Raw genomic sequence first — 23,076 nt, forward strand, 5'->3', positions numbered from 1 at the left:
GGATCTTCCAGACCCCAACTATAGTATCCCTCTAGGAAAAAGTCTGCCTGGTCCAGCACTGTGAGTGCTTGTGTAGCAGTGGACACAGTTCAGCCCACGAGGCCTACAGGACTCCTCTCACCCCAGGAGACCCCTGTGAGCTAGGCCACGGGCCCTCAGCTGTCTCAACCCAGAGGTGTCAGTAATCTATGAGCAATTGTCATCCTGCCCAAGACACCGTGTGGGACCGTCAGGTTCTGGGTTTGGAGAATCTGGAGGATGTCAGCGAGCCTATCGGGCTCAAGGAAACTCACTTATTTCTGGAGATCATTAGAGTCAAGATGGCAAAGCAGGGCCGGACTCTTGGCTAAGAAGGTTGGCTGCACTGAAAGCATCCCTGTCAGCCCCGCCCTGTAACTGAGCTCCCAAATCCTCAGTCTGTTAACCTTAAGGCTGTTTTGAAAGAGGCCTCGGCCAGGTCTGCCGATTCCAAGCCTCTCAGGACCAGGGCCCCCAGGGGGCAGACTGAGCCTCAGGTTCTCATGTCCATCTGAGTTTTCCCTACACTGCCCACCCGCACCCTGGCTCTGAGCTGCAGGGTGGGCAGAGCCACTGGCCCACAGCGAGGCGGCCCAGGTGAAGGTCATCCTTGGCCCTACCCTGAGGAAGTCCCCAACAGGGTCACCCATTCTCTGGACGCTGGCCTGAGGAAGCGCTCCCAGGTGACCCGCGTCCCGCCATCTTTCATAGTGTCCCCCACTGTTGTGGGGTCCTGCAGGGGCCTTCACAGGTGCTGGGTGGGGAGGGGCCCTGAGCCCTCTTGGGTCCTGCTCGACTTGGGCACACAGGTGACCTTCTCCAGAGCAAAAGGAAAGACAGCCAAGAACGAAAACAAACCCGGGTGTGGGCGTTTCCATGTTGCAGGGGGAAGGGCAGAATCCCTAAGGCGCTCACAGCCCCATCCGGCTCCTCCCCTCAGCAGAGCCCTGCCCGACTCTGCCTGTCCTCCAGTGTCCCCACCAGACCACGAGCCAGGGGCATGAGGGCAGGTTATCATGGGCCCCCGAGAGGGCGTTCCTGGTGGATGAGAAGCTGGTACACAGGACATGTCCCAGTCGCAGGCCAAGCTGGGTAGAAGGCCGAGGTGCCCAGTCAGCACTGGGAGGCAGACCCCCACATGAGGCACTAGGTTGTGTGCCGCAGTCTGGCTGGGCACAAAATCACGAGCCACTCACACCTTGTAGATTCAAACAGCAACTCTTTATTCTCGAACTGTCACCGGCACTCCACACACAGGTTCTGAGGAAAAATCACGTTCTGCCAAATCCACGTATTCCACCAGGCTTTGAATCCCCAAATACTCTCTGAATCCCACGAGAAAATCCCACGAGAACTCAACGGGAACTCAAGGATCAGGCGTGCCTGAGGCAGCAGGATACGCCCTATTCCCAGCAGGGTACACCTTAAACCTGGAACCGCCCTAAACCCAAGGATGGGATACTCCCTAAAACCTGATCTGCCCTAAACCCGGATCCACCCTGGTCCTTGAGCAGGGTCACCTTTCTCAAACATACATGCAATGTCACAGCAAATGTCCAAGGCAAGTCCATTTCCACGAGTCCTTCCTCTAAGCAACATGGGGTACGCTGGCAAGGAAATTTCGATGCATCATTCCTACTTGGCTATGGCTCTCAGCAGTTGTGGGGTTCACACATTCTGAAAAGTTGGTTCTGCCACTTATTGAAAAAAATTTTTTTTGATACTAGGGATGGCACCCAGGAGTGCTAAACCACTAAGGCACATCCTCACCCCTTTTTATTTTTTATTTAGAGACCAGGTTTCAGTAGGTTGCTTAAGGACTTGCTAAATTGCTGAGGCTAGCTTTGACCTTGGAATCCTCCTGCCTCAGCCTCCTGAGTTGCTGGGATTACGGGTGTGCGCCACTACACCCAGAGGTTCTGCCTCTTTTGGAAAGGAACATCAAGTTGTGTGCCAAAGCCTGGGGATGGCTGTGACTCTCAACAGCAAGACTGCAAGCAAGGGGAGGGAGGCGGAGCCCTCGCCTCTCTGCAGGCCAACATGCCCAACTTGAAGGTCTGCGAGCAAGCATCAGGGTGCAGTCAGGCAGGGTTTTTAAAAAATGCTCCCGCCAGGGGGCTGCTGAGTTGTGCGGCCCAAACCTGGAGCCCTGACTGTGAGCTGCAGGGAGGAAAGGGTGGTGCTGGGGTTCCACAGAGAGGCTGTGCACGCACCGGGCAGGGCCAGGTCCACCCTGGGCTCTACCACGCGGCCTGCGCAGTGGTTTCATTAATGAGGTTCTGGCATTCAGTTAGTTAGAAGAGATCAAAATAAAACACACAGACAGTACCTTATTTTAATGCTAGGTCCCAGACGGCTCGGTCTCCCTGTTTCCCTGCCTCCAGCCGCTCAGCAGGGCAGCGAGGATTACTCTGGGCTAGCAGGAGAGAGAGAGAGCGAACACGCCGGGGATCAGCCTTTTATTTGGGGGAAACAAGAGATTCAGGGGAGAATTCCATCCAATGAAGGTTGAGGGGGGGACTGCACTCCAAGGTCAGGGTCAGTGATTGGGTCTCCAGGGTCAGTGGTTACGCACACCCCCACACGGATGGGCTCTCTCATCAGGAAAGGGTCGGGATAACTCCGACACAGCCAGAGTGCCTCAGGCCCTTAACGGGAGTCACCCAATCACGTGTCAGAATGGCTCCCCACACTGGGCAGCAAGCCTCAGGGCACTGAGGTCCAGGGCTCTTCCACATTCCAGCTTTTGTTCTTCTTCTACACCTGAGGTTGGGAGTGGCCCAGATTCTTATCTGACTCTGACAGAAGTTCCTTTTCTACCTGTCCTGCTGTGTGGTGAGGACAGCTGGGCTCTGGCCACCTCCTGGAGCTGGGTGGTCCTTAGCTGCTAGGAAGCTGGAGGTGCAGGACAGCGGCTCCCAAGTGAGCCCACCTGATGCGTGGCCTGCGTCTGTGGGGTTGAACCCTAGGAAGGCCCGGCTCAGTCAGAGTGACTCTGACGTGACTCTTGTTCTACAATGGAGGACGTGTTTCAGATTAGAATTGCCTGTCAGAATTAATATTGTCCAAATGGCCATACTACCAAAAGCACTATACAGATTTAATGCATTTCCTATAGAGGTTCCAACGATGTTCTTCATAGAGATAGAAAAAGCCATCATGAAATCCATTTGGAAAAATGAGAGGCCCAGAATAGCCAAAGCAATTCTCAGCAAGAAAAGTGAATCACAAGAACAGACTTTAAACTACACTACAGAGCTATAGTAACAAAAACAGCATGGTATTGGCACCAAAACAGACATGTAGACCAATGGAATAGAAGACACAGAGACAAACTTACACAAATACAGTTATCTCATACTAGACAAAGGTGCCATTAACATATATATGTCACAAAATGAAATCAAACCCCTATCTCTCACTCTGCACAAAAATCAACTCAAAATGGATCAAGGACCTAGGCATTAGACCAGAGACCCTGCACCTACTAGAGGAAAATGCAGGCCCAAATCTCCATAATGTCAGGTTAGGAACTGACTTCCTCCTCAACAAGACTCCTAAAGTGCAAGAAGTAAAATCAAGAATCACTAAACAGGATAGTATCAAACTAAGGAGCTTCACAGTCAAGGAAACAGAGCAGAAGAGAGAGCCTACAAAATGGGAGCACGTCTTTGGCACCTGCACCTCAGATACAGCATTATCTCCAGGAGACATGAAGAACTCAAAAAACTCAACACCAGGGCTGCGGTTGTAGCTCAGTGGTTGAGCGCTTGCCTTGCATGCATGAGGCACTGGGTTTGATGCATAGCACCATAAAAATAAATAAAAATAAAACAAAGATATTGTGTCCATCTACATCGAAAAAAATAAAAATTAAAAAAAAAAACAAAACCCAATCTATAAATGGACTAAGGAATTGAACAAACACTTCACAGAAGAAATATGAATGGTGAACAGATATATGAAAAAGTGTTCAACATTTCCAGCAATCAGAAAAATGCAAATTAAAACCACACTGAGATTCCATCTCACTCCAGTCAGAATGGCAACAATCACGCATACAAGTAACAATAAATGCTGGTGAGGACAATAAATGCGGAAAAGGCACACCCATACACTGCTGGTGGGACTGAAAATTGATGCAACCACTCTGGAAAGCAGTATGGAGAGTCCTCAGAAAGCTTGGAATGGAACCACCATTTGACCCAGTTATCCCACTCCTCAATTTATACATAAACGACTTAAAATCAGCACACTGCAGTGACGCAGCCACATCGATGTTCACAGCAGCTCAGTTCACAGTAGTTAAACTGTGGAACCGACCCAGGTGCCCTTCAACAGATGGCCGGGTGAAGAACATGTGGTGTACCCACGTGATGGGATGTTACTCAGTGATGATGACTATGACTTTTGCTGGTAAATAGATGGATCTGGAGACAACTATGTTAAGGAAATAAGCCAATCCCCCCAAACCAAAGGCCGAATGTTCTCTCGGATAGGGGCTGCTAACACACAACCGCGGTGGGAGGGGAGATGGAAGTTCAGTGAATTAGACCAAGGGGAATGAAGGGAAGGGAGGTGTTGTGTTACTGAAAGCTCGTCCTGGTCCCTGACGCCAACCCAGTAACGAGGACACAGTGTTGAGAAAAGTGAAAAAGAAATCTTTATTGCTTTGCTAGCAAAGGAGAAACACAGGGGACTCCTGACCCATAGGTGGGATTCTGCCCCTCAGCAGGAGCAGGGGCTGTTAGAGAGGTGACTCAGGCTACCTTCCACGCGCTCTCTGTTGGAGTGTGACTCACTCCTTAACTCGGGAAATAGTCTTTTCTGAGATCTTTTGGTGCCATCCCCAAACCTGGATGACTTCAATCTCATGGGGGTGTGTGCTCAGGGACAGATATTCTGCCTAGGGTGGGGAAGGTCACCCTGTTTCCCCTGACATCCAGGAGGAGCAGGGAGAGAGGGAGAGGAAGAAATGACCTAGGGATGTGGCTCAGGCGGTAGTGCGCTCGCCTGGCATGCGTGCAGCCGGGGTTTGATCCTTAGCACCACATACAAAGATGCTGTGTCCGCCGAAAACTAAAAAATAAATATTAAAGTTCTCTCTCTCTCTCACAAAAAAAAAAAAAAAAAAAAAGAAAAGAAAAAGAAAAAAGTTGCAGTGGCCAAACAGCAAGGGCTAATTCAAAGCCTAAAATAGACCCCTGTTACAGAGGGGGACAGGAATAGGAAGACAGTGGAATGAATGTGACATAAGTTCTCTATGTACATATGTGAATGTACCACAGTGACTCTTCATAGCATGCACAACAAGACTGGGATCCTAATAAAACATATTCCATGTTTGTAAAAAATTTGTCAAAATTGGGTTGGGGATGTGGCTCAAGCGGTAGTGCGCTCGCCTGGCATGCGTGCGGCCCGGGTTCGATCCTCAGCACCACATACCAACAAAGATGTTGTGTCCGCCGAGAACTAAAAAATAAATATTAAAAATTCTCTCTCTCTCTCTCTCTCTCTCTCTCTCTCTCTCTCTCTCTCTCTCCCTCTCCCCTCTCTCACTCTCTCTTTAAAAAAAAAATTTGTCAAAATATACTCTGTTGTCAGGCTGGGGCTGGGGCTCAGTGGTAGAGCACTCACCTAGCGAGTGTGAGGCCCTGGGTTTGAGCTTCAGCACCACATAAAAATAAATAAAGAAAACAAAGGTACTGTCTCCAATTACAACTAAAAAAATAGATATTTAAAAAAATATACTCTGTTGTCATGTATAGTTAAAAAGAACAAATTTTAAAAGTGAATGCTATCTTCAAAATAACACTGGAAAAGGAAAAACACAAAACAAAATGGCTTATGTGTGTCAAGTTCTTCATGACGGTAATGAAGGACATGGAGAGGGAAGCTGGCCACTTCCTGTGTCTCCAGTCTTTAGGTGGGTCAAGGCAGAATGTTAAGTAAAAGAATGTGCTTACCAACTGGGCACGATGGCGCAGGCCTGTGATCCTAGCAATTTAGGAGGCTGAGGAAAGGGGATTGAAGTTTGAGGCTAGACTCAGCAACTTATGATGCCCTATTTAAAAAAGAAAAGAAAAGGGCTGGGAATGCAGCTCCGTGGTGAGTCATTGCCCTGCACGCACCAGGCAAACAGGCCCTAGGACTTCAGAGCTCCGGAGTAAATAAATACATAATAAACAGAAATATGCACTGCACACATTGTAGATCAGCCAACAGTTCTCATTAACGCTGCATGTAATCATCACCCAGAGGCAACCCACCGACCCCAGGGACTCCAGTGGTGTCTGGCCAACTCGCCTGCTGGCCCTGAGCAGGGACTCTGGTGGCATGGCCACCTTTTCTTAGCACCCTGGGTTTGGCTGCAGTTCACAACTCTGAAGGCCCTGAGGGCAGGGGCCTGTCTGCTCTGCCGGTGGCTAGAAGACCCCCTACTCCATGACTGACCTTCCCAGCAGGGCCAGACCTCAGCCAGGAGCTCCCCAGGGGCTGCCTGGTGGGCAAGAGTCCTCCAGGGTCCTGCAGACTCCCTGAGGTCCTGAAGGCTGCTGGTTTTCTTTCAATTCCATTCTGCCACTGCGTCCCCCAGCGGCCAGCTCAGCCACAGCAGGAGGGCCTCTCTGAGCCCACCTCATGGGGGCGGGCAGATCATGGCCACCCCAAAGAATCTGAAAAAACACACTCTTGTCCAGCCCGGTCGGGCAAGTGGAGCCCCGGAATCAGGCTGGGCAGGGAAGCATTTGGGCCCCACTCAGGTCCACTCCGTGCGGCCAAGCGTTTGTAAGACACCGAAGCCTTTGCCACGGGTTTTAAGACACTGGCACAGCCACGCAGGGAGCACTTAAAAGCGCGAGCGTTTGTTAAAGGGCACCGGTTTGGAAACAGGCGGCCCATCGGGCCCTGGTGGGACCCTGAACCCAGCTGCTGTGTGGTCAGGCACCGAGGGCGCGCCAGAGCACCCCAGGGACTCCGGGATCGGACAGGCACTTCCGGAGAGCGTTGCGCTGGGTCCCTGCGCGGGCCGGTTCCCCGGTTGCCGCGCTCCGGGCCCAATCCCGTCGCCCCACCTGCAGAAACTGGGCAGCCGCGTCCCCGCGCCTGTCACTCAGGCGTAGCGCTGGGGGCGGAGCCGGGGCGGGGCCGGCACCCTGGCGCGGGCGGCGCGGGGCGGGGACCCGGCTACAGTGACCGGGCACGCAGAGCCAGGCGGGAGCGGAGCGCGGGTCCTGCGTCTCGGCCGCCGCCATGGCCACCGTGGACCTGGAGAAGTTGCGGATGTCGGGGGCCGGCAAGGCCATCGGAGTGCTGACCAGCGGCGGCGACGCGCAAGGTGGGCGGCGGAGCGAGGGCCTGTGGCCGGGGGAAGCGGGGTGCCCACCCTCTCCGGGCTCCCCCGGAGCGCCCCCCCTCGCCCTGGGGTCTGGGGACACTGGGCCAGCTTGGCCTCCGCTCCGGGCGCCCGCCTCTGGGTCCCGGTCCCTGGACTCCGCCCCGACGCGCTCTGGGTCGCCCGCGTACGTGCCGCGGGCCACGGGCCTCCTGGCGCCCCGCCCTCGCCCGCCCCGGTCCACTCTGGCCCCGGGGGTGTGTCCGCGCAGCCGGCCGGGCCGGGACCCAGGCGTGGATCGCAGAGCAGTGGCCTTGGCCCCCGGTAGCCACTGGCCCTCAGCGCCTCTTCTGGGCAACACGTGTCAAGACCTCTGTCTCCCAGAAGCCACGTGGAGCAGTGGTCTTTGAGTGGGCAGTGGGACCCAGTCCAGCCTGGAGCCTGAAAGGAGCAGGAACCAGTGTTCCCCAGCCGCTCCCAGCTGCCTTCGCGGCTGCCACCCTGACAGCACCTCCACCTCCTGGTTCCTCCCCGCTCCTCCCCGGGCCCTTTGACTTGGGGCCTGGCTGGGGAAGAGGGCAGCTGTCCGGAGGGGAGCTTTGGGGGCTTTGGGATGCTTCTTATCCAAGTCCTCTTCTCACCTGCTGGGTTTCAGACAGGCCCCAGATGGTGCCCAGGGTCTGTAGGGTCTGCCTGGCCTGGGAAGGCTCGGTAAGTGCACCCTACTCTTGGCCTGGGGTAGAGGGGGATGTCTGTGTCCCTCAGTCCCTCTCCTGGTGGACTGGTCCTGCTCTGACTTCTGGTTTCCAGTTGTCTAAGTGGCCAGTGTGTCCCCTGTGGAACACGGCCACTTGGCAACACCACCCACCCTAGTCCTCAGGAGAGAGGAGAGGCCTTAAGGAGGTGGTGGGCTGGGCGGGGCTGCAGTGGGCCTGGTCTGTTTCCTTCTGGAGAGTTCAGAAGGGGCAGATCCACAGGCCCTCCCTGATGCACAGTCCTGATGTCTGATCCCCCACCAGGAGCTGGGGAAGAGGGAGAAAACAGATTCTATCAGGACATAGCCCAGGAAGGTGGAAGTCTTGCTGATGAGACAGACTGGGGGTTCAGGTGGAGCTTAGGGCCTGGCCCAGGCTGCCGGTCAGTGTGCCCTTCTGCCTGTGACATGAGGGTGTTTGCTCCTGGGCAGTGGTGGCTTCCTGGGTGAGGAGACCGTGAGCTTGGAGGGGCCCTCGAGAAGCATCATCCCGTGAAGGTCAGCAGTGGGAAAGGCCCAGAGGGCGGTGGACAGACGCCCTGTGGTACGGCTGGACTTACCTACCTGTCAGAGAGGCACTTTCTCCCTGAGCCTGGGGAAGCCCCCAGTCCTCCCTGGAGCCTCAGGGTCCCTCAAGCCCAGGAGGTCTCCATGAGCTTGTCTGCAGGAAGGCCAGCTGGTGGGCGTGCAGGGCCCCTGGGGGTGCCCATCCCTGCACCTTTCCTCAGGAGGGACCTGATGGGCTGGGCCATCCTCAGGGCTGAGAGTGCAGACATGGGGTTTGTGATGCTGGTGAAGGACCCTGAGACCAAGTTCCCCCGGCCCAGCAGGGGTAGGGCAAAGCCGTCTGCACACGTCCGCTGCCCTGCGCGTGCTGCTCGGTGCCTCACCTGGAGTGGGCAGTGCTCTTGGACGTAGGGCAGCACCCGTCAGAGCCCCTGCAAGTGTGTTCCCAAGCCCCGGAAGCCTTGCTCCTCTTAGGTGGGCTCTGGTCTCTGACTTACAGCCTGGGGACCTGTCTTTCTGGTTGGGCTGGCAGTGAGGGGGACTCTACTGCAGGCTCCCCCGGTTCAGAGCTTGGGGCTAATGCCGGGCAGTGGACAGAGATCACTGGATGAGGGGCAGCAGCTGGCATCTGGGCAGAGCAGCGCCTTTTGCTTTGTAAATCCTGAAAAGCCATCTGTCCTGAGGCCCCCCACCCCCCGCTCAGCACTGCTCCTGTGACCTGCCCTAGACGGTGGCCAGGCTCCACGTTCCCAGTGTGCCCTGTGTCAGCGCTGGGCTCTCGGCTGCTGGAGAATGGGACCCAGAGCCATCTGGGTGTCAGGATGTGCCAGCAGTGAGTGCCTCGCCGGGGCAGGGCCTGAGTCCTGGCCGCTCTGAGCTCAGTGGCTCTGTGACCTGACCCAGCACTTCCCTCTAGCTGAGGGTTTTCCTTATTTTAAAGGGGAAGGGGCCTGCCAGGCTTCTTCCAGCCGGCCAGGAAGTCCTGTCCTCGGCAGCTGTGGGTCTCTCCCTTCCTGGGGGCCGGGAGGCGGCAGCCTCGGGACGGCGGTTGCCCAGGGTGTCTGTCTGTGCAGAGTAAGGGAAGACTTGGAGCAGGCACACCCTGCCCGCCCGCCCGACCCCGCTGCCGCTTTGCCCTGGCACCTCTCCTTCCCAGGCCCTTCTAGCCCATGCCCAGTGCTGGGGCTCTGCCTTCCCTGTTGGTCAGTGCGGATTGAGTGTCCTGCCCTGCTTGTCTCTCTTCACGTGCTGTGCCTAGAGTTTGGGCAACCTGCTCTGGCTGGCCTGCTGGCCAACCGGGACTCCGTGGCCTCATCCCAGGATCCCTACCTTGTACGGGACCTTGTTTTCCCCGGACATAGCCATGGTGAAGCCGCTTTAGGAGCAAATGCAAGCTCAGTCCTTGGAGCAGAGAGGGGGCTGCTTGTCGGCTGAGGCGGCTCCTGCCTGCCCTTCTGACGGTGGTGGGGGGCTGGGGGGCGGTCTGCTGCCCAAAAGCAGGTTAAAGGGAGTTAAATACGCGTGTTTTTTATCCCCCTCCATGGGTTGAACCCAGGGTGCTTAACCACAGACCCACATCCCCAGCTCTTTCTTTTATTTTGAGATAGGGTCCCGCTAAGTTGCTTAGGGCCTTGCTAAATAGCTGAGGTTGGCCTTGAAGTTGCCATCCTCCTGCCTCAGCCTCCTGAGCCACTGGGATTATGGTCGTGTGCCACCACTCCTGGTTAAGTAGGCCTTTTGAAGAGCCAGCTTCTGTGAGGGTTAGGGATCCCTCGCCCTCAGGTGGCCGGCTCCATAGCAGCAGCCCTGGCCCAGCCTGAGATGAGCCGCACACCACGTGGCTGCCTGCTCCTCTCCCGAATGTGGAACACTGTCTGGTTTTGGCTGCTGTTGCCTCTGGGTGTCATGAGGGTTTATTTCGCAGTGTCCTGAAGTCACTGCAAGCCAGGGGTACGGTCACACTTTACCCTAGCCTGGGCACTTTGCTGTCCCCAGTGGGCTTCTTGGGAGCCCACTAGGCTGACCAGTGAGCTGCTGACACCAGGCTGGCCTGGCCATAGTGCACGGGTCCCCCCGGAGCTGGGGTTACCTGAGAGAGATCTGCACTGGGCAGTGGGACCTGGCCTCTGCCTCGCTGCAGCCCCCTCGTCCTGTCTGAGCAGCTGGCTCTCTCCTTCTGCTAGAGGAGGGTCTGGACCTCTCTCTGGGGCTGGTGAGGGCTCTGGCTGACCTCCTCTCCCTTGTGTCCCCTGCTCAGTGAGGGCAGAGGGCAGGGGGAACCTGCAGCCCCCTGCCCAGCCTTGGCCCTGACTCCAGGCATTGATCTCCTCAGACAGTGCTCATGTCTGCTGGGGTGCATGGCTTTCTGGGTTTTGGGGTGCTTGCTGTACCCCCTCTTTAACCTTGGCGACCCCACTTCTGTCATCATGGGCTGTGAGACAGTTGATGTGTCTGGCAAGTGTGTAAGCTGGGAGTGCCCGCTGGCCCCTGGGCTCTGCCCACCCTGATGTCTGGGTGCCCCTCCAGCAGCAGCCCTGGCACCGGTGTCTGCTGGGTCTGGAGAGGGCTGCTTGCTGTGCCCTGGGTATGTGAGTGGGGTGTCCAGGTGAGTCTGCTGGCCAGGGGCTTGCTCTCCCCCAGGAATGGGTTTCTCATCTCACCCAGGATGGTGGCCAGTGTGCCGCGGGGGGCCATGGACAGGGAGCAGGTGGTGTGAGGCTCTGCCCAGGGGGCTTCCTCGAGGCCTGGGGGGCATTGTCTCAGAACTACTCAGTCCTCCAAGCCCTCAAGCCAAGCTGGGACCTCTGGGGCCCCGGGGTAGGGCCATGGATCCTCCTGGGGTCACAGTGCAGACCCACTCCATTCGAGGGACCTCCTGGAGCTTTAGAAGGGCACCCAGCAGAGAAGAACCTCAGGCCTCTAGAGGCTGGGGGCATGGCTCCCCCGGGCACAGCTTTCCTGAGGCCTGGGACGGGCGTCTGGGTGTGCATGTGTGCCCGGCTGGTAAGGAGAGGGGCAGAGGCTCCTTGGGGGAGAGCAGCGCCATCCAGCTGTGCGACTGCAGCTCGCCGCCCTCTGGGGCCGGATGGTCTCGCCTGCCCCGCTGTGCTGTGGGTCCGGGCCGCCTTGAGGCGAACCGCAGAGGCCTCCTGTGTGCTGCGTGCTCCACCTGGCCCAGGCCTCCTCCCCAGAGGGACTCCTGCAGAGCAGAGGGAACGTGGAGGCAGTCCTGGGAGCCTGCTAGGGGACAGGAAGGAGGGGTGCATCCATGGGTGCTTCTGAGGGCATTCTGCCCATGTCCTGGCCTGAGACTGTACAGCAGGGGACCCTGCCCTTTCATCCTTGGGTCCTCGTGGTCAGCGCCTGGATCTGTGGGCCAATCTTGTCGCCAAGGTTAGGACTGCAGAGGTTGGGGACACAGCAGGTGGACGGAGGCCAGCGACCCTTGAGCAGCTGTCCCCGGCCTGCTGCTCCGTGGGGGTTTCCCTTGTGTCACTCCAGGGCTCTGAAGCCGGCCCCAGGCTGGTCTCATTTTGTGGGCCAGGGTCTCCAGTGTCCTGGAGGCTGGACTGATGCGCTTCGCCCCGACTCCCTTACAGGTATGAATGCTGCCGTCAGGGCTGTGACACGCATGGGCATCTACGTGGGCGCCAAAATCTTCCTCATCTACGAGGTAGGGCGTGTGCAGGGTGCATGGGTGCAGGGTGGCCAGGTGTGCCCGGGGAAGTAGGGTGGCCCAGGTGTGCCCGGGGAAGCAGGGTGGCCAGGTGTCCCCGGGGAAGCAGGGTGGCCAGGTGTCCCCGGGGAAGCAGGGTGGCCAGGTGTGCCCGGGGAAGCAGGGTGGCCAGGTGTGGCCTGGGGAAGCAGGGTGGCCAGGTGTCCCTGGGGAAGCAGGGTGGCCAGGTGTGCCCGGGGAAGCAGGGTGGCCAAGTGTCCCTGGGGAAGCAGGGTGGCCAAGTATGCCCGGGAAGCAGGGTGGCCAGGTGTCCCTGGGGAAGCAGGGTGGCCAAGTGTGCCCGGGGAAGCAGGGTGGCCAGGTGTCCCCGGGGAAGCAGGGTGGCCAGGTGTCCCCGGGGAAGCAGGGTGGCCAGGTGTCCCTGGGGAAGCAGGGTGGCCAGGTGTGGCCTGGGGAAGCAGGGTGGCCAGGTGTCCCTGGGGAAGCAGGGTGGCCAGGTGTGGACTGTGGCCTGCTGTATGTGGTCACCTTGGAAGCCCTCAGGTGGCCTGGGCTGTGGTGGTGGGGGCTGCCCCTGATACAGGGTGAGGGCAGTGTGAGGCAGGAAGTAGGGGCCTGGTCAAGGCATCTGCAGGAAGGAGACCTGCCCGAGGTTGGTGGCCTCCTGGTACCCAGGAACCAGCCCACTCCAGGCTCAGCGGCTGCCAGGGGGCTGCCAGGGGTCCTCCCGGGGAGTTGGAGGGGCAGGGGAGCTGGCATTGTTGGTCTTTGTTCAGCCTGGAGGCCTGGCCCTGCCCAGGGGAGTGCTTTCCTGCTGTGAGGCTGCCTCAGTCCCCTTCTGAGGTCCTGTGACCCTGCCCAGTGACCAGCACAGACAGGCCCTGGAGGGTGAAACCAAGCAACGTCCTTGTTTGTTCTGTCACTAACTGTGGGATGTTCCTGTGTCTCACCTCCCAGCCCTGTCCTGGGCTTGGGGCTGATCCTGCAGCGGGTGCTCTGGTGCAGGGATGGGAACACACACACACACACACACACACACACACACACACACGGCCCTTGCATACACACATGCCCTGTCCCTCCCTCCCTCCCTCCCTGCTCACAGATCTCTGGAATTCCCTCGCTGTGTAGCCAAGTCCAGCCTGCCCTCTCCCAGGGCCTCCACCCCGCCCCTCTCTCTGCCCTCTATTTTTTTTTTTTTTTGTACTGGGAATTGAACCCAGGGGTGCTTCACCTTGGAGCCACATCCTCATCCCTTTTTTGTATTTTATGTAGAGACAGGGTCTCATTGAGTTGCTGAGGCTGGCTTTGAACTCCTGATCCTCCTGTCTCAGCCTCCCAAGCCACTGGGATCAGAGGCGTGTGCCACTGTGCCCTTGCTCCTGGCCCCAGCTGTGGCAGGCCCACCCCTCTGCTCCACAGGGTGTCTGATGAATGAACACACAGTGAGTGGGAGGAGGAACAGTGAGGGGCAGGCCAACATGGGGCCTGGAGCCTGCATGTCCTGCAGTGGCTTCAGAAGCAGATCTGAGTCCTAGGAATCCAAGAAGCTGGGCGCTGTGGCCCATACCCTGAGGACACAGGGCTCCAGGCAGGGAGGCTGGGTTCAAGTCTGTGTGCAAGTCCCTTCACCTCCTGGACCCTCCGTTTCTTCTATTAAGTGAGAGGTCTGACTCCTTCCTCTCCGGGGTTTAGGGACAGGAGCTAATTCAGAGGCTGCCTGGGGCCGGACCTGCAGGGTAGGGGAGGGCTGGGGAGTGGGGAGTGAGTGGGGCCTGAGAAGGGGCGCCCTCTCTGGGCAGAGACATCTGGGGGGCAGGGGTAGGAGGCCCTACTGGCTGCCTTGGGGTCTGCAGGGCCTGCCTGCGTGTTCCTCCCCACGGGGCGGGGGCCAGGCTGTGGCCCTGCACTGGCTCTGCCTGACCCGGCCCAGCAGGTCTGTGCCTGCAGCAGCGTCCTGGGCAGGGCCTGGCCTTGCTTTTCACACACATGGCTGGGCCGCCTGGCCTGAGCCAGGAAGGTTGCTGTGGGCCCGCGGAGCATGGGGTGCCCCCGAGAACCACGTGTGTCAGGCCATGGCAGGGTGGGCAAGTGCCCGCTGGCTGGCCTGGCCCACGTGGACTTCAGGGCTGGCGCCAGCTCTCTGCTCTTGCCGTGGTGACCTCTGTGTCCTGAGCTGAACCATCTCTGTGCCCTGCGTGTGAACTGCTCCCCAGGGAGCATTACCTCCCACCCCTTGGCCTCGTCACCCGTCTGGAAAAGCCAGGAGGAGCAGGAGCCACGGCTGAGCTGGGCACCCGAGGCGGGGCTGCGGTGGGCTGCGTCACCCTGCGTCAGACTCACGAGGACCTTCTCAGACACCTGGAGCACATCTCTGGGACCCCTCAGCAGCCTGGTCTCCACCGCCCCTACTGCAGACTTCGTGTTCCTGGGGGGGGGTCTTCACACAGGGGCTGGCCCACTAGGAGGGGAGGACGGGGCAGGGCAGCAGGCAGAGGCCCTCTGCAGGGCCTTCCTGCCACGTCCACTCCTGGCAGATCTAATCTGTGCCCCCAGGAGGTGGGGCGGTGGGTTCCCCGGGGTCCTCTGGGTGCAGTGAGGAGTGCTTGGCGTTGGGAATGCGCACCAGGTGGGCTCCTGCTCCATGAGCCTTTGCCAAGTGAATGTTCTCTGCACTGAACCGACTCCCTGGCTGTGTAGACGGGGTTCGGAGCCACATGCACAGTCCCACCTTCATTACCTGAGGCCCTTGGGGTGGCTGGGCCTTGAGGTGGGGACCCTTAGGCTGGCTTCCTGCTGGTGAGGTTTTGGCCATGACCAGCTCCCGTCTCCCAGATGAGGGTGCTGTTGGCTGCTGTGCCACCCTGGTCTCATGCCCGTCCCACTCTGGTTTTAGGGCTACGAGGGCCTCGTGGAAGGAGGTGAGAACATCAAGCCCGCCAACTGGCTCAGCATCTCCAACATCATCCAGCTGGTGAGGCTTGTGGTCAGGCGGCCTTTCCTGCCCCGTGAGCACGTTGAGCACGTGGGTGCACTCACCCCATCCTGCAGGTGCCCACTGCAGGCTGCCCAGGCCTCCTGGTTGTGTGGTGCTGCCAGGAGTCTGGCTGGAGTCCAGGCCCACGACAGGGGTCTGGACAGGAGGCTCTGGTGCAGACTGGTGGGTGCTGCTGCAGGGCGTGGACGCAGCCCGGAAGGCCTCAGGAGTAACACAGAGGGGAATGGGTGTGAGGTCCCCACGGCCACGTGGGCAGGGGCACCCTGGCCCCGGAGTGCCGTGCACCGCAGCTGTGTGCCAGGGCTGGGGCCCTGAGGTGGGGGGCAGGCCGAAGCTGCCAGCGGGGGGCTGCCGAGGTCTGTTCCTCGTGGGCCCGGCCGGCTCCCTGCAGCAATGCACTGTGTGTGTGTGCGAGTGTGTGCGAGCGTGTGCAAGTGTGTACTAGCATGTGCGGTGCTTCCAGTTTCCAGACCCATCATGCTCTGTCCCCTCCTGCTTGAGAAAGGCCTGGGATGTGGGGACCCTGTCCAGGCTTGGAGATGTCCCTGGACTTGCTGCCCAGTACTCTGGTCTCTCTGGTGCCCCCAGGGACCTCCACCACCTGCCAGCCCACCTGAGGCGCTGCTCTCCTCTGCAGGGCGGCACGGTCATCGGCAGCGCCCGCTGCAAGGCCTTCACCACGAGGGAGGGACGCCTGGCAGCAGCCTACAACCTGGTCCAGCGGGGCATCACCAACCTGTGCGTCATCGGGGGGGGGGGGGGGGAGGGGGACGGCAGCCTCACGGGCGCCAACATCTTCCGCAGCGAGTGGGGCAGCCTGCTGAAGGAGCTGGTGGGGGAAGGTGGGTCTGTGCAAGAGCCGGTGGCCTGGCTGCCACCAAGGCAGGACGACCCTAGGTGGTTTCAGATGTAGGGCTGCGGCGGCTGGTGGTGAGGGGTCAGAGTGACCTGAGGTGACCTGGCATCCAGGAGCCGGGCAGTGCTGGCTGGCACTCCAGCACGGCCTGGGCTTCATGGCAGTGTGTGATCGGCTCCCGAGAGGTTCTGGCCATGGTGACAGGCTGCCACAGTTGGCAGAAATGCGGTTAGGATTAGGGTGACATTAGACGCAGTGTCCCAGGTTGCTGCCTAGAAAGTAGCCTCTTGGAGCCTCGCCTGTGCCACTTGGGGGCCCTGGAGCGTGGGCATGGCCGCTCCTTACCACAGGGTGTTGGGTGGATTGTGGTGGGCACCACCCGGTGCAGACAGCCCCGTCACCCCTCATGGTGGCCAAGTGAACCGTACAGACTCAGTACAGACTCAGCCAGGTCTTCCCGCTACTCCTGGCCCAGGTAAGATCTCGGAGACCACGGCCCAGACCTACTCGCACCTGAACATCGCTGGGCTGGTCGGCTCCATCGACAACGACTTCTGCGGCACGGACATGACCATCGGCACCGACTCAGCCCTGCACCGCATCATGGAGGTCATCGACGCCATCACCACCACCGCTCAGAGGTGAGCGAGCCCCACCAGCTAGTCAGCTCCCGGCCTCCCTGCCCCTCCTGGAAAGGCTGGCCTCCTGGAGACAGCAGGAGTCGGCAGGGGTCAGCCGAGGAGCTGGGGGTTGGGTTCCTACCCTGCCAGGTGGATCTGGGGCCTCAGCCATGTGGCCCAGCCCCGGTGGCTGCTGCCCTTGGGGGTCGTGGCACCTGCAGGGGCTCCTTGGGGTCATGTTGGGGACAGCCAGACCCTGGCTTGGCAAGTGGCCTTTGACCTTAGTGTACATCAGACAACTGGACGGAGGCTGTTGGGGAGCCCGGGGTGTCTCTAGCCCTGGGGATGGGGGCAGGGCAGTCTCCTTTGCCTGTGCCCCTGTCCGTGGGCCAGTCAGCCTGGCACAGCTCTGCGGCCCTGACACACTGCCCCTTCCGTCTCCACAGCCACCAGAGGACCTTCGTGCTGGAGGTGATGGGGCGGCACTGCGGGTGAGGAGGGCTGTCCTGGCCAGCTGGGTGGGGCGGGGACAGCGGGGGGGTGGGCGTGGCACCTTCTGTGGCGTCTGGCATGCCATAGTGCTCATGGAAGGCTGTGAGCTACGAGTGCTGGGGCAGGGGGGACAGGAGAAGACGGCTGGACCTACTCCCGCAGGTACCTGGCTCTCGTGTCGGCGCTGGCCTCAGGGGCCGACTGGCTGTTCATCCCCGAGTCGCCCCCTGAGGATGGCTGGGAGAACTTCATGTGCGAGAGGCTGGGTGAGGTGAGCGGCTGAGGGCCTCGCTGCAGCCCTCGATGGCTCTGAGTAGCATGTCCTCAGGGGACCCTGGGGAGTGTCCTCTGATTCTGTGGCTGTCCATCATGTCCTACTGGTTCAACAGCAGCTGTCGGCCCCTCTGGCATGTGGTCACCTGCGTGCACCTGGGGTCCTGCCCCTGGTGGGCAAGGGCTGCAGAGAGGGGCACCCTGGTCGCTGTCCTGGGCTCGGCTCTGTGTGGTCAGCAGGGAACGTGGTGACCTGGCTTCCTGGGACAGTGATCATGGGTCTGAGCCACTGAAGCTGAGGATGCGGGTGCAGGGTGCAGCGCAGTCACCCAGGTGGCAGGCTCAGGGTGGCGAGGGGCTGGGGCTGGCCCCTCATCCCAGGCCTGTTCTCCCTGCTGAGGGCAGCCGGGCACCTGTCGGTGGGTTCTGAGCCAGGGGGATGAATGGCCAGGAGTGCCCAGGGCCAGAGTGGGAGCAGGAGGGGGCAGGGAGGCGAGGCCTCCTGGGAGGGCTGGAGCAGGGTGCCAGGCATGCAGCCCTGAGCTCCTGCTGGAGGGGGTTCTGGGTAGAATGGGCGACTCTGTCCTGCAGACCCTCAGGGCCCCCCACTGGGATGGCTGACTCTAGTCAGGCTGGGGCGCATGGTGGGTGGAAGGCCACGGAGCCCCTCCTGCAGCTTCTGCCCAGGCCTGGTGGAGCAGGGTGGGCCCAGGGGCATGGAGGTTCTGGCTTTGGCTCTGGTTTCCGGGGTCCAGAGGGTCTGTGTTTTGCGGGGGGCCGGGGGCAGGCTCACAGCTCAGGAGCAGCTGGCTGGCCCGGGGCTGGCACAGGTCCAGTCCCCACGTGAGTGTGGCGGCTTCACCCCCATTCACTGTGGCTCCTCCTCCCTCCGACTGTGCAGCCGCTGAAGGTCATGGTCTGGCTTCTCGAACCTTCCCCAGTGGAGGCAGAGCCCGTGGATGAGGCCGTGACCCCCTGGGTGGAGCCCTTCCAGGCTGGCTGCAGTGAGGACAGAGCTGGCCCTTGTGACCACAGCTCCTCTGCTCACTTGGCTCAGTGGCCTGGATCTGGGCTCTGCAGCCTCCTGCCTGGTAGGAGGCACCTGGGCCTCTCGTGGGCACCTGCTCCCCTGAGTGCAGGTGTTTCTCGCCTTGCCCACCTCCCGAGCCTTAAGGGAGAGAGAGGGAGGCCCCGGCTCTTGGATCTGCTCGCATCCCTGTCCCCTCTGAGCCCCCGGTACCAGCACTGCCTCCTCCGGGCAGCCCTCCCACCTGCGACCCCAGCTGACTGCACCCAGGCCGCACATGAGCTGCTCCGACCTGTCTCCATGTCTGAGGCTCTGGGGGCCCCTGTGGACCTGGGGGTTCCCAGGTCAGAGCGAATCACAGGACATCACTGAGGAGAAGGAGCACAGAGCACTTTGAACTTGTCAGGGAGCTGTGTGACCATAAGCACGGCCACTGTCCCATGGAGCAAGGCTCGGTGTGGGGTGTTAGGGGCATCGCGGGCCCCATGTGCCATCTTTGGCCTGCCCAGTGGCTTCAGGGTGCAGTGTCCAGGGAGCCCTGTCTGGTGGTCAGCTCTGTGAGGTCACCCATCTAAGGATGAGAACACAGGCTTAGAGGGACCTGAGTGTCCCAGGCCAGCTACCGGGGACCTGGCTCAGGGACTGGGGAGGGCACTGTCCCTATGGGTTCCTCTGCCCTCCTTGCAGATGGCCCTGCCCAGGCCCTGGGACTCGAAGGCCTCACCTGTAGCATGTGCTGTGGCCCTGGCCCCAGGTCCTTCCCCACCCCACCTCCGCCCCACGTCCCTCCCCCCAGGAGGGTGCTGGGGTCCCCCCCCCGCCCCGCCTCCGCCCCATGTCCCTCCCCCCAGGAGGGTGCTGGGGTCCATGGGCCCTGACTCAGCTTTCCCTCTGCACCCTAGGCCTCCTTTCAGGTCCTGCAGAGCTGGGGGAGGTCTGCCCTGGCTCACAGGGGTTGAGGGTACCGTGTCCTGGTCCAGGACCTAGACCCCAGGGCGGCTCCAGGGGCCAGGGCCATGTTCGGTGGCTTTGCCAGTGGGTGAAGCCTGGGGTGTCTCTGACTCAGACTCGGAGCCGGGGGTCCTGGCTGAACATCATCATCATTGCGGAGGGCGCCATCGACCGCAACGGGAAGCCCATCTCGTCCAGCTATGTGAAGGACGTGAGTGTGTGGACGCCCTGGAGTGGGCCCGGCCATGGGGAGTGGAGGGTGGGGACGGGTCACGGGGCAGAGTGCTCCTGCGTCTGCACTCCTCCAGGGCTCTCATTGGGTCCCCGCCCTCGCTCTGTGGGGACAGCTGTCTGGGCCTGGACTGGCTTCCTCCTAGGCATCCTCGTCCCTGGTGATGCCAGGTCAGGATGGCAGCTGGGGCTCTCCCCGAGAAGCCCTGGCCTGACCCTGGGCACTGTCCCTCTCTGTGTTGGAAGCCCCCGTTCTCTGGGTTCCAGTCGTAATCCAGGACGAGCTCTCTTCAGGGCTGGGCCCCCAGCACCCCAGGGACAGCCCAGCTCCACCTCAGGGACAGGGTGCCCCTTGCCCCACGCTGGATCCGCAGCTGGACACCCCTGCCCCGTGAGGAGGAGCCTTCCTATGACCCCTGCCCTGGGCTCCCCTTGTTGGAGCATGGTCCTGGCCCTTGTGCCCCCTCCTTGGGCTCCTACTGGGTGACCGTGTCCCCTTGCACTGTACCAGGGGCCCACCTGCTGTGGATTCCTCTGTCCCCATGCCCAGGGCCACAAGTCCAGGGCTGCGGTGTGCAAGCACGTCCCATGAAAGTGCACTCGAACTTCTGTACACACCCACACGCACACCTGGGAAATCTCACCTGTGCACACTCACATGACCCCCAGCTCAGAGGCGAGCCTCCTGGCTGCCCTGCAGGCTCTGAGGCTGGGCAGGGGTGAGCTCCGGGCCAGGCCGGTGGAGCGGAGGGCAGCGGGTGGCACAGGAGCCCATGGCCCCCCATCTCTTCCCCACAACCAGCTGGTGGTCCAGAGGCTGGGCTTTGACACACGAGTGACCGTGCTGGGCCATGTGCAGCGAGGAGGGACGCCCTCAGCCTTCGACCGTGTCCTGGTAGGTGGGCGTCGCCCTGGCTGGGTGAGCAGTTGCCCAGGTGTGGGGTGAGTGGTGTGCACGTGACGGTGACGTGTTGGGCATGCAGTCAGCGTCTCTCTGCTGGGCCTGGGGTCCACGAGATCCCACCCTGCCTGTGTCTCCTTGCCAGTGCCCTCTGCACTGCACACATTGGTAGTCGGGGCTGCAGACCCCCTTGGTGGCTGTGGGCAGGTTCCTGGGGGCGGGGGGAGCGGGGAGTGAGCAGAGAGGGGCCTGACTGGTGGCCTCCTGGCAGTTCTGGGCTCTCTGGGTTTGCTGTCAGTGGTGCTGATTACAGCCGAGTCTCAGCTCCTCCTCTGAGGAGTCATGCTGGAGTCGAGTGGAGCCAGTCCTGGGGCCAGGAAGGCCCATGGGTAGCAAAGAGCCTGCACGTGAGGGCTGGTCACCCTGGCAGGGGACCAGGCAGACAAGACCTAGGCTGGTTCGAGACGGCATGGTGCTGTGGCCTGGCCCAGTGCTGCTCTGAGCCTTCCCAGAAGAATGTCCGTGTGTGGGCTCCGCCTGGGCCTGCCAAAGACCTGGATGGCACTCACTGACCCTTGGAGGGGTCTTGCTGACCTGGCCAGGCCTCCGCTGCCCCCTACACAATACATCAGGTGCACATCCAAGACCCCACGAGGGGCCTGGGACTGGGGCCAAGCCAGCCACCACCCAGCTTGGTGGGGGGTGCAGCACCAAGAATAGGGAGATGCAGGGGTCCCTCCCTATCTGGAAGTCACAGACTAGCTGGCCTGTGTGTGGACACTGGTAGAAGACACTGGGTCAGACAAAGGACAGTGCATCACTCACATCTGTGGCCGCCCCCAGAGTCTCCATGCTTCTGGGCTGGTCCTGAGCCTGTGTCCCCACCGGGTGACATGAGGAGCACTAGGTGACACCTCCATGTAGTGGGAACCTGAATCTCAGCCGTGGCCTGCCAGCTGCTCCTGAGGCAGCCACCATTGCTTTTCTGGGACTGTCCCCTAATGTCCTGGAAAAGACAGTCCAGAGTAATGGCAGGTGGACCTTGCTGGCAACAAGCACAGGAACCCAGGAGGCTAACTGGCCGCCTCCCTGTGCCTGTAACTGCCCAGGGGGTCATGGAGCAGGTGGTGCCTGCTTGGGCCCTGCATCGCCTGGCTGGCGCTCCTTGGCTGTGCCAGGACCTGCACTTGGGGCTGGCCCCAGCGGGCAGTTCTGGACATGGTATCCCCGTGCTCACCACCTGCACCCGCAGCAGGACGGTGGGCTCAAGGAGTTCTGTGGGGGAGGCACCTGGAGATGCCTTCAGCCCTCCCCTGCTGCCCTCGGGGCGAGGCCAGGCCCTCCTGGCAGGACTGTGGGAGGCCTGTGAAGTGGTGGCCGACAGCTGTTGTGGATGCGGGCCGAGTGGGGCTGAAGCTGCGGTGTGTGCGTCTGCAGAGGGCAGAGGGCAGGGGAGCTGCCGTGAAGGTGGGCTGCGCCAGCCTGAGCGCCCCTCTCTGCACAGAGCAGCAAGATGGGTGTGGAGGCCGTGATGGCGCTGCTGGAGGCCACGCCCGACACGCCAGCCTGCGTGGTCAGCCTCTCGGGGAACCAGCCCGTGCGGCTGCCCCTCATGGAGTGTGTGCAGGTGGTGAGTACCAGCCCCTCCCTGCATAACGCCACCCTCAGGCTGGTGCCACCTGCCCTGCCCTGCACTGCCCTGCCCTCCTCCGACATGGCTGGTGTGTCGGGTGGGGTGGCTCTGCCATGCTGTCCCCCCAGCGCAGCCCGGGCCTCATGAGGGAGGGCCACAGTGGTGGGGGAGGGGTGTGGGCACAGCCCAGGTGAGACAGCCCAAGAGGGGCGTCAGCTGCAGGGGACCTGGGGGTTGTGAGGAGCCAAAGTCTCTCAGTGGCCTTGGGCTGACCTTAGAAGCCCAGTGGGGCATGTGTTTGGTTTAGAATGGGAGGGACAGGGACTGAGGAGGAGCTGGGAGGGACGAGGAGGAGCAGGGAGGGACAGGGACTGAGGAGGAGCTGGGAGGGACAGGGACTGAGGAGGAGCAGGGAGGGACGAGGAGGAGCAGGGAGGGACAGGGACTGAGGAGGAGCTGGGAGGGACAGGGACTGAGGAGGAGCAGGGAGGGACGAGGAGGAGCAGGGAAGCAGTGGAATGGTGGGTACAGGTCCAACGGGGGACACTGCTGTGGCTGGAGCAGGGATCCAGGAGGGGGTGGGAGGTGAGGGCTGAGGGGCTGTGAGGTCAGGATTGAGACCACGGGGTGGGCTGTGGCCGTGAGGGCGCACAGGGCCTCCGACAGCCTGTGCTTTTGCTTCTTTAAGACAAAGGAAGTGCAGAAAGCCATGGATGACCGGAGGTTTGACGAGGCCATCCAGCTCCGTGGCAGGTGAGGGTGCTGCCCGCTCGGCCCACGGTTGGGGCCGGCGTGGGCTGTGCTCA

The 23,076-nt window shown here is 60.8% G+C and overlaps 1 protein-coding gene across 1 annotated transcript in view; it reads left to right on the plus strand.

Annotated features, from left to right (window-relative positions):
• Positions 1-7,163: 7,163 nt before the first annotated feature.
• The window catches only part of LOC308640849 (ATP-dependent 6-phosphofructokinase, liver type-like), a gene marked incomplete at its 3' end in the record, with an annotated part of 36,339 nt that continues 20,426 nt past the window's right edge, over positions 7,164-23,076 (plus strand). Inside the window, exons 1-11 of the mRNA XM_081278793.1 lie at positions 7,164-7,354; positions 12,212-12,285; positions 15,185-15,262; positions 15,924-16,128; positions 16,618-16,783; positions 17,209-17,253; positions 17,417-17,525; positions 19,621-19,716; positions 20,539-20,631; positions 22,142-22,267; positions 22,959-23,023. Coding sequence (XP_081134919.1) covers positions 7,270-7,354; positions 12,212-12,285; positions 15,185-15,262; positions 15,924-16,128; positions 16,618-16,783; positions 17,209-17,253; positions 17,417-17,525; positions 19,621-19,716; positions 20,539-20,631; positions 22,142-22,267; positions 22,959-23,023 — 1,142 coding nt within the window. The 5' untranslated portion in view covers positions 7,164-7,269. The remainder of the gene's footprint in view (positions 7,355-12,211; positions 12,286-15,184; positions 15,263-15,923; positions 16,129-16,617; positions 16,784-17,208; positions 17,254-17,416; positions 17,526-19,620; positions 19,717-20,538; positions 20,632-22,141; positions 22,268-22,958; positions 23,024-23,076) is intronic.

This window comes from Spermophilus citellus (genome assembly GCF_964194105.1).
Source record: "Spermophilus citellus genome assembly, chromosome: 1".
In the NCBI taxonomy this organism is placed as follows: Eukaryota; Metazoa; Chordata; class Mammalia; order Rodentia; family Sciuridae; genus Spermophilus; species Spermophilus citellus.